The following is a 17,895-nucleotide window of genomic DNA, read 5'->3' as shown; positions in this document are numbered from 1 at the left end:
GAGAGGTTGTCCAGATTGGAGCGGAAGGAATTCATGCTAGAGGAAGAAGGAGATAAATAATCTACTGGGATGCCTCACGCAAGTTGGATAAAACTGTATCTTACAGTTCCGCCTGGAACCACAACACTGTAAACCCGAAGTATGAGCTTGTGCGGCTGATATTAAGGTGAAAGAACAGTTTCATGGTGGTTTTGTTATCGTTAGCGTGCCAGTTTAGCAAGTTAGCCACGTAGCCTCCAGCAGGAAGACATTTAAAATGGCGGAGGGTTGGCCCATTCCTTCGGCCCTTGTCTTCATGCTGCTCGGTGTGAGTGCCTGGGCCCTGGAGAGTTGCCCGGCTCCGTGTTTGTGCTCGGAAGGACAAGAGAATGTCCGTGTCCTGGACTGTAACAGAAAAAGGCTTTCGACGCCACCGCTGGACCCACCAGATGGGATAACCCATGTGTAAGTACACAACACGGTTGACGTTAATGTGCTGCATTTAATCCACTGCACTGATTTGTTCCCCAACCAAGGTGAGCGACACAACACATCAGTCAACTCAGTTTGCATTATTATGCTAACTGTAAGTGCATTTTATTCATAAAAACAGTCACGAACAAGTTGAGTCAAACATCCAAACACTTTATTTATTCAATGGTAAACTATCTTAAATAGGACCTTTTTACCAAGCTATTGGCTTGGCTCCCCCATTGTTTGTTTATTTAATACTTTTAAAAAAAATTTTATTTTACAATTGATTTTGTGTCCCTAATTGCCCCGAATGAACCGTTTCAAAGAGGTTTTGTGGCTGTCTATTTTTACATGTTGTTGTTTGACCAAGGTAGTCAAGCTGTTTGTTGTTCTAAGCTTAAACTCCTTTTTTTACATAATAATAAAGGAGCTTATATATCCCTAATTGCATTGACTGAACCAGTTACACATGTTCTAGCTATTGGGAAGCTATTGGTTTATTAAGCTGCTTTTGTGTTGGATATTAAAATCATCTTTGTACTAAACTAAACTAGTAACAAATAACTCTTTAATATGAATGTCTGTCAAGCTTTTGAAGCCATTTAAGATTGCTGCACCGATGCACAGTTAATAAATTCAATTATAATATAAAGTAATTCAGTACATTACTATTTGTTTATATGTTTTTTAAAAAACTGGAAAATTTATGTTTAATTCAAGTCTGACGTTGCCTTGCTCAAAAGAATTATCCCAGTCTTTTCTACAAAATTACACGCTGTTTTCCGGTATCGGAGGTGAAAACAGTGGGATCGTGCATCCCTAAGAAAGGCTTTGTAAATGCTGCTAACTTTTTGAATACTTGTTTCATGTATTTAATCATTTGTTTACTTTTTACTAATAGAATAGTTTTTATATTTACAATGCAGTACAGATACTTCAGAGAGATGGACCTTAAGTGTTGTTCAATAAATTGTGGTAATTTATTATTTAACTGCTAAAGTTTATTAGACGAAGGAAAAATAGCAAAACCACAAGTCAGACAAAAATAAATTACCATAGAAACAAAATACACATTATGAAAAATGTCACCTTGATTGGTGCAGTTCAACAATACCATCGTTACAGCCCCAAATTACATTATACAGAATACATTTTACTTTGGTGTATCGAAACTGACTATTGAATAAAAACATGTAGACACAATGAAGTATTTGACTCATGTAATGGATAAAAGTATTGGTAATTTAATGTCCTACTCTGACTCTCTCTCTTTTTTCATTTAAATTTCATTGCAGCACCATGAATTACAATGAGCTGACTGCTCTTCCATTTCTTGGAGATGTTTCTTCAAACATCACCTCACTGTCACTGTAAGTACTCCGCCTCATTTGTCTTAATGGTCATTAATGGCAACTATGGATGTTTTCTTGATCTAAAAATATACCCCATAACACAGACATTCTCAATATATTTTGTTAATCTGTTATCTGCTTTTTTTAGCTGCTATTATCATATTATTCCATTAAAAAGTGTTGTGTTTTGCTTGTCATCATGGTGCAATAGATATGAGTTTAAACGAGTATATCAGACCAGTTATCAGCCATCATGATACTGAATATTAATATCTGTTTGTGTTTTTTTTTTTTTTTATAAATCTAGAGTTCACAACAGGATCTCAGAACTGTCGATACATCAGTTGCAGCCCTACATTTCATTGGAGACACTGGACCTTACATCAAACTCCATCTCTGAGCTCAAAGTTGGATCCTTCCCCAACATGCAGCTGAAATATCTGTAAGCAAACACTTTAATTCATCTTCATTTTTGTATGATCATTTTATTCACAGGAACGGCCTGAAAGGTAAGATGAAATAAATCAGACATTAGGGGACATTAATCTGCTAACCATGTATACTAAATTAATATATATTTTTTTTATAATGGCACATGTCTCTTGTCTGAACTTTTGGAAGTTCAAAGACACCTGTCATGGCATTAAATCAGCTTATACTGGTTAAGTAACTAATGGTATAAGAAAGAAGAAGTGTTTACACGACATTAAAAAAAGAACTGCTCAGTCAACAGCTGTTCATTTAAGGCAATGTTTATTTTGTCAGAGCATGTACAGAAACCTCGGGGTGTTTAGTTTGCTATTAGAAAAGTCATGTGTTAAGGCTTTAATATATCCTGGTCTTTTATATCATAGGAATTTGAGTAACAACAAGATCAGCATCCTTGAGCCCGGTTGCTTTGAAAACATCTCCAGCACCTTGCTGGTGCTGAAGCTGAACAGGAACAGATTAGCAGCCCTGTCATCCAAAGTCTTCAGGCTTCCCCAGCTTCAGTTCCTGTAAGTATTTTATAAAGAGTTTATGACGTTGAACTAAACTAAAATAAAATAAAGCTGTTGCCAGTTGGCAGATATATCTGTTTTTTTTTCTTCTGTTTTTACTGACCAAATGACCTGGTCACTGTCATTGTAGTGAAATGAAGCGGAACAAGATAAAAATTGTGGACAGCCTAACATTCAAAGGGATGGACTCACTGAAGTCACTGAAGATGCAGAGGAACGGCATCAGCAAACTCATGGATGGAGCCTTTTTCGGACTGAACAACATTGAAGAGCTGTGAGTATAGAGCTGTGCATGTTCATAAGCAATTTATGTGTTTATTATTGCACATTAATGGACATAGGTTTAAAGTCCATTTATTGGCAGTTGCAGCTAATGATATGTCTTTGTTTATATTTTTTACATATGTTGGAACGACAAATACATGGAATATATGTATTTAATTGTGTGCCACAGTATACAGTCATTAACTATGAGGATTTCTTCAAATGAACAACGATAGAAGAATGTGGTAGATTTCTACTGCAAAAATAGAAAAGAAGAATTAAGATGTTTTATTATTACAATTTTGTTTTTCCCCATCTGTGTCTCAGAGAGCTGGAGCACAACAACCTAACAGAGGTTAACAAAGGTTGGCTCTATGGCTTACGCATGCTGCGTATCCTGAGGGTCAACCAGAATGGTGTTTTCATCATCCGACCAGATGCCTGGGAATTTTGCCAAAAGTTGGAAGAACTGTAAGTGTGTTTGCTTTGCAGCTAACATCATGAACCTTAGAGCCTTTCGCTGTCATTAGCCTTGGGCTCTGAAATACATTCTGTCTGCTCTACTGTACGGTCTCAGGAACTTATTCACTGTTGTCTTATTGTCATCCACTGGCTGTACAGTCTTGGTTGTAATGATTAAGTGAGAATGTCTTTTTTGCAGCATCATTGGTAAATGTAGACCGACATTTACGTACATTTGCATCGAGTAAGAACTAGTTTGATCTAATCTTTATCATATTTGTGGTTGATTTGAACAGAGACTTGTCCTTTAATCATCTGACGAGACTCGAGGAGACGGCATTTGTAGGATTAAGTTTCTTGGAGAGCCTGAACCTGGGAGAGAACTCAATCAGCCATTTGGGAGAGGGAGTGTTCAGTGGCCTGTCGAGTCTACGTACCCTGTAAGTACTTTGCCTTTTTTAAAATATGTGTTGTGTCTCCTTGATTTAAGTAATGTAGCTATTCAAAATATTATATATAAGTCATTAGAGGTTTTTCAAGGCTGCAGACTGAAACCCTGTCTTCAACACATTCCCAAAAGAATCCTAAGTAGTTTAGAGAAGTAAAAGAAGTAAACGTTGTGTGTCTCATACCTGCCAAACCATTAGAGTGAAACCATCTAATATTTAATTTAATAATATCCTGTCCTGTTTGTTTTGCGTCATCTGTCCTGCAATTTGCTGTGGACATTGTGCTTATTTGGAATGAGTTTAAATGTGGAAACTCTACAAGATGACTCTGCTTAGGCATCATTTATCAGCTCTTTTGTCAAAGCTCCACCCCCAAAACACTGGAAATTGTTGTCTGTAATGAAACTGGGATGATTTTGCATTTGCTTATTTTCTCTGCTTCAGCTGTGTATGCCTCTTTGACTTGTTGCAAAGACTCTACCTTTAATTATAATACACTAACGCATAAAACAATACAGTAGGCAGACCACTTTCCCATTCACTTCAGTGAGAACTTGAATAGTGCCTCAGACCTTTGAGGTCAACTGACCAGAATACCTGAAATTTGCATGTAACAGTGCTGCTGCAATATCTCCAGGGTGTGAGAGCAGACAGGTTTCTGCAGTAACAGAGGTCAAGTGTATACAGAGTAACTGATGTGTACAGAGCATGACTCATCTTGTTCTAGGCTTAAAGATCTTTTTTTCACCCCACATTTAACCAGGCAGCGAAAAACATTGTCTCGTGTTTATTGAGCATTTTTAGCAAATTACACAGCAGCTCTGGCTTCATCAGGGTGAGAAACTGTGATGTTCCCGAGGTGGTGGGTGCCATTAAATATTTTGCACTCTTCTTTTTATTACTTTTATTGGATATATTTGTCATGAATATGTCTTAGTACATTTATATACCCTAAATGAGTTGGCAAAAACACAAATGTGGTGGAAGTTGGATGCTTTTACACATTTTTATTCATTTATTCAAATAAAATTGAATTAACTTTGTATGCGTCGATGAGATGAGAGAGTTTTTACATTCTGAACGGCATAGTAAATGCCTTAAAAATCTATTGCACAGTTCCAGATTATCAGACCTTTCAAAAGAAAGAATGCCTTCTTAGTCGGTCGTGTAGGTGTGAGGGGAAAATTGTTGAGAAGACTTCCACTGAACTGAAACGATGAAGGAGAGTTTTCATGGGAGAGGGGAAGGCTGGGAGCGCAAAAGTGGGTTTAGGAAATGTCGGGCAAGAAAAGAGAAACAAAATAGCCCATGACACATCCTGTAAACACAAGGTTTCCATTGTACCCATGAAATGCTTAACCGAGCCAATTACTTCCTCCTCATCGTATCAGCAAGAGTGAACTGTGACACTGTGGGAGTTACGGTGTCTTAACTTGTTAGTCTCCTAACTGAGAGTCACTGGCACCAAAAAAACCCCACCGTGGTGAGGGAGAGTGTTTTTTGTGCAGGAAAGGGTTTAGATTATCACTCTGTGTAGAGTGTGTTTAACGCCTTAAACGTCTCTGTGTTTTACAGCGATATCCGCAACAATGAAATCTCCTGGGCCATTGAAGACTCCATCGGCGTATTCGACGGAATGAAGAAGCTGAACACAATGTGAGGGGAAACCGATCGTACAGATGAATAGAAAGATACAGATAATGATACATTTGACTTTCATAGATGAATGAGTGGTTGTGAAATGTGATAAAGTGGTTTTATTGTGCAGTTAATTGATACGATAAGGCTCTATTCTGATAGGGGTGATTATATTCTATAAAGGTTTTTATTTTGTGTGGTCACATGTCAAGTGTTACCCAGAAGCATCAAATAAAAATCATCTTCTCTTCCAGCATTCTCCAACGGAACAAAATCAAATCAATCACCAAGAAAGCATTTGAGGGCCTGGAGGAGCTGGAGCACCTGTAAGTTAAACCACTGCTCCATCATTTTTTTCTCTGCACAGCCACACTAGAATTTGTTGTTACTGTTAAATGGATAAACATAGCAGAAGGCTTTTATTACCACTGTGCTGTTGTTGTCGCCTTATGCTTGTGAACGAGGATGCCGTGTTGATCAGATCACGTTGTAGGTGTGTCTAATCCATATGTCTGCCCCCTCTGCAGGGACCTCAGTAAGAACGGCATCATGTCGATACACCCGGAGGCGTTGTCGCACACGAAGCTCAAAGTGTTGTGAGTAGACGCAAGCTTAAACTGACGCAATCACTTCTTGATATTATTTTTCCTACTCATTAATCATTTAACATTGAATGGGTGGGCATCATGTGGTTTTAGGAAGGAAATCTCAGTCTGTGCAATGTGTCAGGTCGATCTTCTGCAGCTTTATTAATGAAAGAGTCGAACAGACAAATGAATCACAAGCTGTGTTAATTGGCTGAGGTGTGTAACAGAAATCTCAGCTCTTTAGCTGCAGTTTAGTTTAGCTGTTAGACAGCAGTCTTTCCTTTTGTTTGGTGGTGGTGGAAATGTTAAGTCTTTTGACTTCTTAAGGAGTCCAATCAGCCCTTAGGTGTGTCTCTCATGCAGTGCCTAACAAAATGCACCAGGAGCTGTCAAACCCAGAAAATGTGTCATGCCGGTAGTCATATCCTCTTGTTATTAATTAGTTTGCAGCTTTAATAGAATATAGCACTATTTGCTTGGTCAGTGAATAAATTTGCTTCTCCTGATAACTTGGCTAGAGCAGCGTAATAGCGACACCCATGTAATTAAAGTATATTTTTGTACAAAGTGTCTTCTGCAGGTGCCTTTTATAGCAATGAATATACTTTCCCATTATGATTTAGGTAATGGAAACTTTGCATTCATACCTGTTTAATGGTCCTGTTGAGACTCTGGTCTCTTTAATTATAACCCTACTTCTTTAAGATGGCTGTAAAGCATTATTTTCATTAACATTATAGTTGTCTGTTTTTGTAAATTACATCACACAGTGTGCACCAGAGCACTGTCTTTGTGATAAATTCCACAATTCAAAGTATTGCTTGCATAGATGTGTAGGCAATTGAGGCCAATTAAAAGAAAAATATCCATTTAAATTTGCTTTTAGAGGTTAAATCCCTTTTTTATGACATGTACACAAGCAAATATGGAATTAGTTGAGTGAGATGTAATAGTGGGATTGTTTTATCTGCTCCCGACTTTAACTATTATGTTTCTACCCATGTTTCTGTCCTCCAGTGTCCTGAACACAAGCAGCTTACTGTGTGACTGTCACATGGAGTGGTTGGGACCCTGGCTTACTGACAGTCAGTTCCAGCAGTCAGTGACTGCCGTCTGTGCTCATCCTCCGAGTCTACTTGGTCGCAGCGTCCTGACCGTCAGGCCTGAAGAGTTTGTTTGTGGTCAGTCCCTGTGTACTTGTCATTTTTTTTTTTGTTGTTGTGGTGTTGTCATTCTGATCCAATTCAGGTACTTAAAAGCAGTAGTGTCCACAAAATGAATCCAGTCTAGTAGCAGGACATGCATGGGCGATTACAACAGAGGCTGAGTGACAGGAACACTGATAATGGCCAACTGAACTTTACATTTCCCTTTCCTGCCTCTCAACAGATGATTTCCCCAAGCCTAGGATCACAACTCACCCGGAGACGTCTGTGGCGCTGCGGGGCAACAACGTGACTTTGAGCTGCGTTGCCTCCAGCAGCAGTGATTTGCCAATGGCTACAGCTTGGCGGAAGGATGGGGAGGTGCTGTATGATGCTGAAGTGCAAAACTTTGCCCAGTTCCAGGAGGGAGAGCTCATCTATACCACCATGCTTCACCTCCTCAATGTCAACTTTACTGACGAGGGGCGCTACCAGTGTGTGGTGTCCAATCATTTTGGCTCCAACTACTCCAACAGAGCCAAGCTTACAGTCAATGGTAAGACCCCTTTGGAAAATAACATGATTGATCATCTGCTTTACTGTCTTATAGTAATTAATCAATTTAAGATAATTGAAGATAGTAGGTCAGTTGTCCATTCTGACATGGATTCTTCCCCCCCATCTCTTTCAGAGATGCCATCCTTTCTTAAGACTCCCATGGACCTGACAATCCGGACTGGGACTATGGCCAGACTGGAGTGTGCTGCTGAAGGGCATCCATCGCCCCAGATTGCTTGGCAGAAGGACGGAGGCACCGACTTCCCTGCCGCCCGAGAGCGAAGGATGCACGTGATGCCGGATGATGACATCTTCTTCATTGCTAACGTGAAGACGGAAGACATGGGCATTTACAGCTGCACAGCTCAGAACGCGGCTGGCAGCATGTCTGCGAACGCTACTCTCACAGTCCTGGGTGAGTCAACCCTTCTCATCAGTGGAGTGTGTTACTGATGTTTACTACTGGGTGACTTCAAGTGAGTCACTCTGCTGTAATTGGCTGCTTATGTCACCCTAAACATGGCCTTTCTTATGCTATAGCCACAAACATTATGTTAATGTGCCTCTGAGATTTAATGAGAGAGTTAATGCCTGTGCTGATATATATAAAAAATAGTATATTGACAATAGCAGCCTTGACTTCACACACTGTTAGCAGTTCAACACCAATTCAGTGGTGAGCAAATATCTATCAGTCAAAAAACAACCAATTATATTCCCCACAGAAACTCCATCATTTGTGCGGCCGCTGGAGGACAGAACCGTGGCCCGTGGTGAAACCGCCGTGCTTCAGTGTATAGCTGGAGGAAGCCCCGCCCCCCGTCTCAACTGGACCAAAGACGACGGACCTCTGGTCCTCACAGAGCGCCACTTCTTTGCTGCCGCCAACCAGCTCCTTATTATTGTAGATGCTGGTCCTGCCGATGCAGGAAAATACACCTGCATCATGTCCAACACTCTGGGAACAGAGCGCGGCCACATCTACCTCGGAGTCTCGCCGTCGCCAAACTGTGACACGGGTGCAGGGTACGACCAGGACGGCTGGACCACTGTGGGTATCGTGGTGATTGTGGTCGTGTGCTGTGTGGTCGGAACCTCTCTGGTTTGGGTCATCGTCATCTATCACATGCGCAGAAAGAGCGAGGACTACAGCATCTCAAACACAGGTGATTTAAAAAAAAAAAAAAAAAAAAATCCGTTGATGTGAGAACACAGCTTTCTACAGTCTTGAATCAAAATATGTCTCTGTCTGTTCCAGACGAAATGAATTTGCCAGCAGACATCCCCAGCTATCTGTCCTCTCAGGGTACACTGTCAGAGCCTCAGGAAGGCTACAGTAACTCTGAGGCTGGCAGCCACCAACAACTCATGCCTCCGCTCTCTAATGGATACATCCATAAAGGGACAGATGGTGGGTAACTCTACATTACATTTTAGTCTATTCAATTACATTTGACATGTTTATATTATTATTTTCATATTTATTTAAAAGAGGAATCTAAAGCTTTTGTCGTTAGTGAATGAAGAACATTTACAAAGCCAGTGTTTGTAGTTGGTTTGCAAGTTAGTGGGAGGCCCTGGACACATTTTTCTGTCCAATCCTGAGCCAGAGAATTTTGACCAAACCTGACCAGAGCCCAACATGCATTCTGTATATTTCCTCTGAGCCAGACACAGTTGGAGAAAACTGAAGAATTATTCTATATATTCTATACAATGTGTTCTTCTTTATCAACTCTTGTTGAACTGTAACTGCTGACCATCATGATTTATTTTGAGTTGAGGTGGAGGATAAAGAGCCTCTGTTCTAAAGAGAAACACAAGGTCAATCATTTATGAGACTCTACTTATTATCTACTATCTGTATCCATCTATTTAATGATATATGTTAATGCTATATGTGCCACTAAAAGAACTAGACATTTCTATGCCAATTGACCTAATTCTGCCTATCATTTCTGGAATTTTGTCAGCACCTGTCTAGACGGGCTCAAGTCAGGTATCCATGCTCTAGTGCAGGTCATATGATTCAAAGGGGGTTGTTGTTGTCTCTTAATATTGAGTTGTATCTTGTTTGGGTACTAACATCCAATTAGAAAGCCTTCTCAGATTGCTCAAAATGTACAACTTGAGACGAGTTGTAGTTTCTTCTCCAGCCACAACAACTGTACATGTTATATTATTACAGCTAGCAGTGCACATACACTTAACTTTCAAAAAAGTAGAATACAATTAAATATTCATACAAATGTTTGGTTTTCTTTAAATCTAATGGGTTTGGGTTCGGTCAACACTTTGATCACAAGAGTAAGGCCTTTGGATTTTTCAAAGATTACACAATTATTGCATGAGCACAACAAACTGGAACAAATAGGTCTGCTGCCATATGACCTGCATTTCAAACGAATGACATCCAAAACAAATAGTGCACATTATTAAAATATATAAAGTCTCCTCAATGTAGTTTACAGAATTAATGAGGTTAGGTTGCCTCCCTGCTAATTGGGGTTCTCTTGTCTGCTTTGTTGTTGACCTTTTTAAATTCCGGCTAAAATGAAATGCTGACTAATTATCATGCATGTCCCAGGTGTGTGCTATGGAGACATGAGCAGCGAGGTGGAAGCTGAAGGAAACGGCCTGCTGCACTGCAGGGTCGGATCTTTGTTCACCGGCCGGAGCAGCTTCCACCCTGGGGAGCCCCGTGAGGGAGTAGCTGCAGTCCCCACAGGTTAGTGTTGACTCATCCCATGTGGTCATGGGATTTCTACTCTTCCCTTGCTGGCCACAGTTATGGCCAGAGGCGTTGTATTTGCTGAACGTGTGTTGGAACTCTCACAAGTTTGTTTTGCTATCATAATGAATATTTATATTCTTTTATTTAATGATTTATTTTCCTCACCAGGTGGCGCAGGCTCGCTAGTCATCTGCTCCGACTGCTACGACAATGCTAACATCTACTCCCGTACGCGAGAGTACTGCCCATATGCCTACATGGGAGAGGACGAGCTGCTGGACAAAACGTTACCGGACCTGAAGGAGAGCTTCAGTGAGCATGCCCAGCACATGGACACGACACTGGAGAACCTTATTAGCAACCAGAACTCCTCGGTCTTCCTCTCCTCGCACGACAAAAGGTTGGGCAGCCACACTCCCCTGGAGCACCACGCTAATGGTGAGATATGGAAACGGAAATTCACGTTTTTTAAGATAATCGATTGAATACGCTGTGTTGAATTCTCCATAGAAGTATACCGAATATTCCGGACTCTTCGCCGTATCTGCCAAAAAATACGTACAAAGAACACATTTGTTGACTCCAGCCTTGGCCATTGCGATTTCTGCCCACGATTAGCCTTCTTTGATTTTTTTCATAGAAGTAAGAGTTAGCTCTGCTTTTCGTCAGTCCCTGACAAGTTTTTCACTCACTCCAAACTTTCTTCCTCCGGTTGCATACTTAATTCACTTTTTTCTTTTTTGTGGCATTTTATCTGTGTTCTCTCTGTCTTTATGGTTTAGTCGTGCTCAATTGTCACAAGTGTGGACAGTGCCCTCTTGTGGTCATAGATGATATGGGTATATTATTTACTCTAAATAAAGGTCACATAGCCAGCCAAACTACTTTAAAAAAAAGCACGAAAATACGCTACACAAAATGCATGTGTGCAGTTTTTTTTCCACACGTATCCAAGTAAGGCTGCGTTGAAATGAACCTCGGCCTTATTTGCTTATTTATTCACCTCCACATTGATATGCAAAGGCCCTACAGAGACATCGTCTACTCTCTGGTTAATTTACAAGGATATAAAAGCGTGAAAATCATAATTTTTCATGTTGCACCCTAGACATAAGAAATCTCTCAGGTTTAATTAACTCGAAGCAATTTGTACTTTTGCCTCCATAAAATATCTAAACAAATCCATCCAGACACATGAGGGTTGCCGAGCCGCTGGTGCCAATCCCAGCTGACGTTGGGCGAAAGGCGGGGTACACTGTGGACAACCATTCACTCACATTCACACTTGCACAGAACATGCAAACTCCATGCAGAAAGGCTCTTATCACTTATTTGAAACCTTCTGGGTTCTCTTGCCTTTTTGCAGATTTCCTTGGCAGGTCGTTCTGGGGAGAAGATCTGTCCCAGCATCCAGCGATTGTTCATAGGACGCCTCCTCTGTCTTCCACTGCAGATGGAGCAGAGGATCAGAGTGAAGCAGACGTAGCAGACTACTTCCCCAGCCAAAGCACACAGGACCACAGAAGTGCCTCTAACAGGACTAACCCTCAGGAGCATTCTGCCCCCACATAGGTCCTCACACTCCCATGTTCTGCCTCTGACTTTAAAATTGCTGCGCCTTTTACCCTCCTTTCACCCACTACCTCCAAAGAGACAACTCACTCTCTGCCAAAGATGCTCTCTTGTATGTTTACAATCCCCTTTTCACAGAAGAGGACACGGTACATTCTCCACTGGAGAAGCGGACTGGTGATTTTCAGTGACCTCCTCTTTAACACCTCCGCCTCTGCAGGGCCTCGCTTTCCCACATCCTCTGCCACTTCTTCTCTTTTCTCTTTATGGAGAAAGCTATGAATGTATGCTTTAAAGAGCCACGTTGGATGGGTTCGCCCCTGCTGCTGCGGGGCTTAAGATGTACGGCAGGACAGTGCACGCTGGCAGTTTGACTTCCTGGTACAGACGGCTGTTGGAACAGGCGCTGTACAAAACTTTAGTAGAAATTACAAACCATCTTCTCCCGACTGGGAAAAGGGGGTTTGAACAGGGGGGACGGTTGTATTTCCCTCACCAGCAGATTGTGGTGGTAACTCTCCTTAAGAACCTTGAAAGCATATGTCCCACATTCCCACAGCGATTCTGACGGACTGTAAAACTATACTATTTAGTATGCTATTATGCAAAATTTCAGAGACAGTGAACACCAAAATGTGGTGTATATTATGAATATATATGAATATATATTGTACATTATCTTTACCTGATTTCGTTTTTTGTCATGTGTCAAACACAATCGTTAGCTCCTCTCGCTTTATATCTTCATAATCAGTTTTGGAGGTAAAGCGTAAATTCTCATTTACCCTCAATCGGGGGGGTGACATCATGGCTTCGACACAGTATGCACTGATATGTTTTCCCCTTTTATCCTCATGTCTTACATGCACTTAATTAAACAGCGGTACAGTTTTAATGCAGTGCACGTGCTGTAAGCCTTGCTCTTTCAAAATGGGTCGGACTGATCTCGACCGTTTGTCTGAAATGGGGTGGGTACGATTAAAGCCTCTTACGTTAACTGCTAAGATGGCTGTTGTGGAGAAGACTCCTCGATCACTATGGCAACAAAGTGAAATGTGCTGGATTGTTTTTTGTTTTTTTTCTCAAAAATACATCAACTGCACTTACAGTACGGTGTTTGATCATTGAAGACGTTCATACGTTTATTCTATAATTAAACAGGCTGTGGTAAAAGTTTAATTTATTAATTCTGTGCTACATCATGTCGACAGGTATTCTAGTCAAACACTTCTTTTGAAATTGAAAATGAACAGAGAGAGAGATTTCCAGTCTTGTTTGCAGATGCAGATCGTGCGTGTCAGACGTTTTATCATCGTAGATTACTCTCAAAAATGTAATAGGACAGAAACTGATTACGCTGAGGTTCTCGCTTGGTACTGTGAAAAATAAGAATGTATTATTTTATACATGTATGTTTGTGTGTATGTGTACATAAAGCACGTTATGTATTAAATTCCATGTCCTTTAAGTCCATTGTCGGAGAGGTTTGAGACGAAGGCTGCAGTAACTACAAATACATAATGTCTTCATTTTTATTTGATTTTTTTGAAATATAGAAAAGAACATTCTCACAATTATGAAATGACCCCCCAGCTTCAGTAAATTGTTCTTTCTCTAAATGTCAGCATTTGCTTTGAGGATGTTTCAAGGATAACTACTTTCAAAGAATGTGGACTTGTTTGAACAGGTTTTATGTCTGGTTGCTCTTCAAAATCCTCTTGATTGTTGCAGTTTCAGTGTCGTGCACATTTCTTTGTCGGTGTGTGGCTCTTGGAAGAAAAATCATTTTAGTATGTGCTTAACAATGACTCTAAACTGTACACCGTGCTCAAAGAGATGCATTCATACATGCAACAGATCTAAGAGTTAAGTCCAGAAATGCCTTTTTAAGGCATTTTATCGAACAAATTTTCCAAGGGTATAATGTCTGACGCCTGTTTTCTTTACTCTAATGATCATTTCTGCCTTTTATTGGACCAAGGAAGGCTTTTCCATGTTCCTTTTCTGTTTCTTTGCTCATGGTACACAGCACCGAGTGTGATTTAAGATGTCTTTACCATTTCCTTAATGACACAATCATGTTGCCATCCTGTGACTTAAGTAGTTTCACTGCACAACACGGGCACGTTGGTCTTAAACTGAGGTTTGGTTGGACACAAAAAAATGTGCATTTCATCAACAAATGTTACATTATAGATGGTAATATTTATTTCCTCTCTCATTCCACATTTACTATTACTAAGGGGAATGGAAGAAGCTACTTAAACACCCTCAACACTAAGCAACAGACTTAAGTTTGGAAAACCATGCACCTGGTGCTGCAACTTTGTATTACTCTTACAAAACTAGCAGTTTTGGATTTCCACAAACCCTGAATGCATCATCTTCATGCCTTTTAGTCGCATTCCATTTGCACAAACAAGCTATTGATAGTTTTTATTAATAGTTACTTTTATGCATTTAAATCTCCGCTGCATTTTGCTCTTGCCTCTCGTGTTTCGTAATGATTGCCATTATCAGATCACCCGAAGCCTATTTCTTTTATACGTTTGTTTGAAACATAATTCTCTTACCTGACATTCCTGAGATTCCCGACTTTTACTCGCTGCCGCTTTCGTCGCCCTCTTTTGTGTGATAGAGAAATGAAAGTCATCATAATGGAGTTACATGTTCAGTATTTATTGTTTTCTGCCAACACAGCGCAACATAATGTATGTTTGTTTGTATTGTTTTTTCACTCTCTGAACATCCTTTTATGACTTAAAACCAAAGTTTAGCAGTAACTGCTCTGGCAATATCAAATGCTGCTTTTTTTCTCTTTCATTTTTTTTTGGTATTTTTTGTTTTCACTTGTATTTTTGGACTTTATTTCCCTGTACATTCTGTAAAGCATGTCTATAGAGCCTTTTTGTTACATAGCTATTACTCAAACATTAAACATGAATTCTGATAACTTTTATACTTATCAATTCATTGATTGTGTGGGTTAAGACTAACCATTTTTTTACTCAGCAGTTTGCAGAAGTAATTTTTGCGTCATTGATTCACGTTTGTCTGACAAATACTTAACAAAACTCAAATATTTAAACTGCAGCATTGAGAAACCGCTTGTTAGTTTAGCGCATGTGTCAAACTCAAGGCCCGGGGGCCAGATGTGGCCCGCCACGTCATTTTATGTGGCCCGCAAGTGATTAAAAATCTGTGTTAAATTAGATCTATGCTGCTTTAAGGCGTGCGTTGACCATAAACTACATTTCCCACAATGCGATTGTGTTACCCACAAAGTGACGGCATCCCGCCACTAGATCGCAGTGTATCATTGTATATGCATCATGCGACGAGTGAAATTGAATAAGTAATAAATACAGAAAGTTATGTAGCAGTAAGTTACGGAGTAGTTACCTTTATTTTACATTATATTTGTTTACATTTATTCTGTATGACAGTTACATCTGGCCCTTTGAGGGTTAACCATTATGCTGATGTGGCCCTCAGTGAAAATGAGTTCGACACCCCTGGTTTTAGCGCCACACCGTCCTCAAGTTTTGAAAAAGAAAACCTATTTTTAGACGTCCCGCTAGATCCATTCCTGTGAATATCTTGCAGAGATGTGACACAATTTGGCACAAATGACGACACGGATTCAAGAAGTGAGCGACACGGCAAAATTGGAAATCAAACACAGACACACGTACGCACGTTACTCCTTTCATACATGTAAAGAAGTAAAATGAAAATGTCCCTCAGGGGCATTTGTCTTACAGGCAGTCGTCAAACACATTCATAGCATCATCCATCATACCTTTACAATGTACTAATATCCCAAATGGGGCCTCGTGGTTGGTGCAGGGCTTAGCACCAGCGTGCCCTGCAACCCTCATGAGGAGGATAAGGTAAAAGATGAGTGATAAAGTGAGTGAGTGAGTAATGTCCCAGGTGATGAAAATGGTGCACATGCTCATGATTGAGCAGAATTAGTCAACATATGCTGCCTCAGCTCTCAGCAGCTATTAAAGTCGATGTTTTCTTTCATGGCATTAAACTGCATTTACTGATGGATCAATCAGCACATCTTAAATATCACATATGAATCTATCTCAAGCTGATTATTTGCACTGTAAATACTCTCGTTTGGACAGTTAAGAGCAGAAAAGGAGCAGATGTTTCATCGTCCTTTTTTTAAAGTCAACTTGCCTAAATGGTCATAACGCTGCACTGGAGAGGTTTCAGCAAAAGCAAGCTGTGGCCCAAGACTTTTATCCTCAGAGATAAAGTAACATTTTCAGAAATGTAATTAAATCTCAAATCTATGCTTAAACAAAACTTTTATTTTCACATTTTCAGCGTAAAAAAAAGATCACACTATCTCCAAATAATGAGATAGTATCTCAATATATTGACTTAGTATCTCAATATATTGACTTAGTATCTCAAAATAATGACTTAGTATCTCAATATATTCACTTAGTATCTCAATATATTGACTTAGTATCTCAAAATAATGACTTAGTTTCTCAATATATTCACTTAGTATCTCAAAATAATGACTTAGTATCTCAATATATTGACTTAGTATCTCAAAATAATGACTTAGTATCTTAATATATTGACTTAGTATCTCGAAATAATGAGATACTATCTTAAAATAATGAGATACTATCTCAAAATGACAGTATCTCAATATATTGACTTAGTATCTCAAAATAATGACTTAGTATCTCAATATATTGACTTAGTATCTCAAAATAATGACTTAGTATCTCAATATATTGACTTAGTATCTCAAAATGATGACTTAGTATCTCAATATATTGACTTAGTATCTCAAAATAATGACTTAGTGTCTCAATATATTGACTTAGTATCTCAAAATGAGGACTTAGTATCTCAAAATAATGACTTAGTGTCTCAATATATTGACTTAGTATCTCAAAATAATGACTTAGTATCTCAATATATTGACTAAGTATCTCATTATATTGACATTACATTATATTGCAATACAAAGTCAATATATTGAGATACTAAGTCAATATATTGAGATACTAAGTCATTATTTTGAGATACTAAGTCAATATATTGAGATACTAAGTCATTATTTTTGAGATACTTAGTCATTATGTTAAGATAGTATCTCATTATTTTAAGATAGTATCTCATTATTTCGAGATACTATCTTATTATTTTGAGATAGTGGGATCTTTTCTTCTATTTTTCTTACACTGGCGGAAATGGGCTTCCATAGTGAAAAGCAAGTGCATGTTGTGGAGGCAACATATTCCATGCAAATGGTGCAGAATGGTCAAAAGTCCTTTTACCCGCATCAGTAAATATGAAAAAGTCGATTTACATCTCATCCACTTTAAGATTAATAACACAAATATGTTAATGCGAGTGTGTGAGCTCATGCTAAAACCTGCAGAGCTCTCTTAGGTCACGGAGGCCTTGAGTGTAGGTGGGCGAACACACAGTGCCCTCTTGGAGAAAAGGTCACATCAACAGCACGAGACCTACTTATGCGTGAGGATAATTCATGATGCATGAACACAACAACCTGCTCAAAAGTAAATGTTACTGCATTTACAAAGAGAAGAGGAGGAAAAAAACAAGCAGTAAACATGCAGATATATTCCAACTGACAAGGTAAGGGTGCATTTTACTTACTTTACTTAATGTGCAT

At 39.4% G+C, this 17,895-nt stretch overlaps 1 protein-coding gene across 1 annotated transcript; it reads left to right on the top strand.

Moving 5' to 3' along the window:
• Window positions 1–48: 48 nt before the first annotated feature.
• lrig2 (leucine-rich repeats and immunoglobulin-like domains 2) lies at window positions 49–12,215 on the top strand (the record flags this gene model as incomplete). Its single annotated transcript, XM_083892068.1, has 18 exons — window positions 49–444; window positions 1,749–1,823; window positions 2,113–2,247; window positions 2,660–2,803; window positions 2,937–3,080; window positions 3,398–3,541; window positions 3,829–3,972; window positions 5,557–5,637; window positions 5,874–5,945; window positions 6,147–6,215; window positions 7,224–7,387; window positions 7,596–7,907; window positions 8,043–8,324; window positions 8,635–9,075; window positions 9,168–9,320; window positions 10,497–10,637; window positions 10,812–11,081; window positions 12,010–12,215. Exons 1-18 carry the CDS (start codon window positions 257–259, stop codon window positions 12,213–12,215), a joined length of 3,165 nt encoding a protein of 1,054 aa, XP_083748194.1. The 5' UTR covers window positions 49–256.
• Window positions 12,216–17,895: the final 5,680 nt, after the last annotated feature.

The sequence above is a fragment of the Microchirus variegatus genome (assembly GCF_963457635.1).
Source record: "Microchirus variegatus genome assembly, chromosome: 7".
Classification (NCBI taxonomy): domain Eukaryota; kingdom Metazoa; phylum Chordata; class Actinopteri; order Pleuronectiformes; family Soleidae; genus Microchirus; species Microchirus variegatus.
This window is presented reverse-complemented; position numbering and strand designations above follow the sequence as displayed.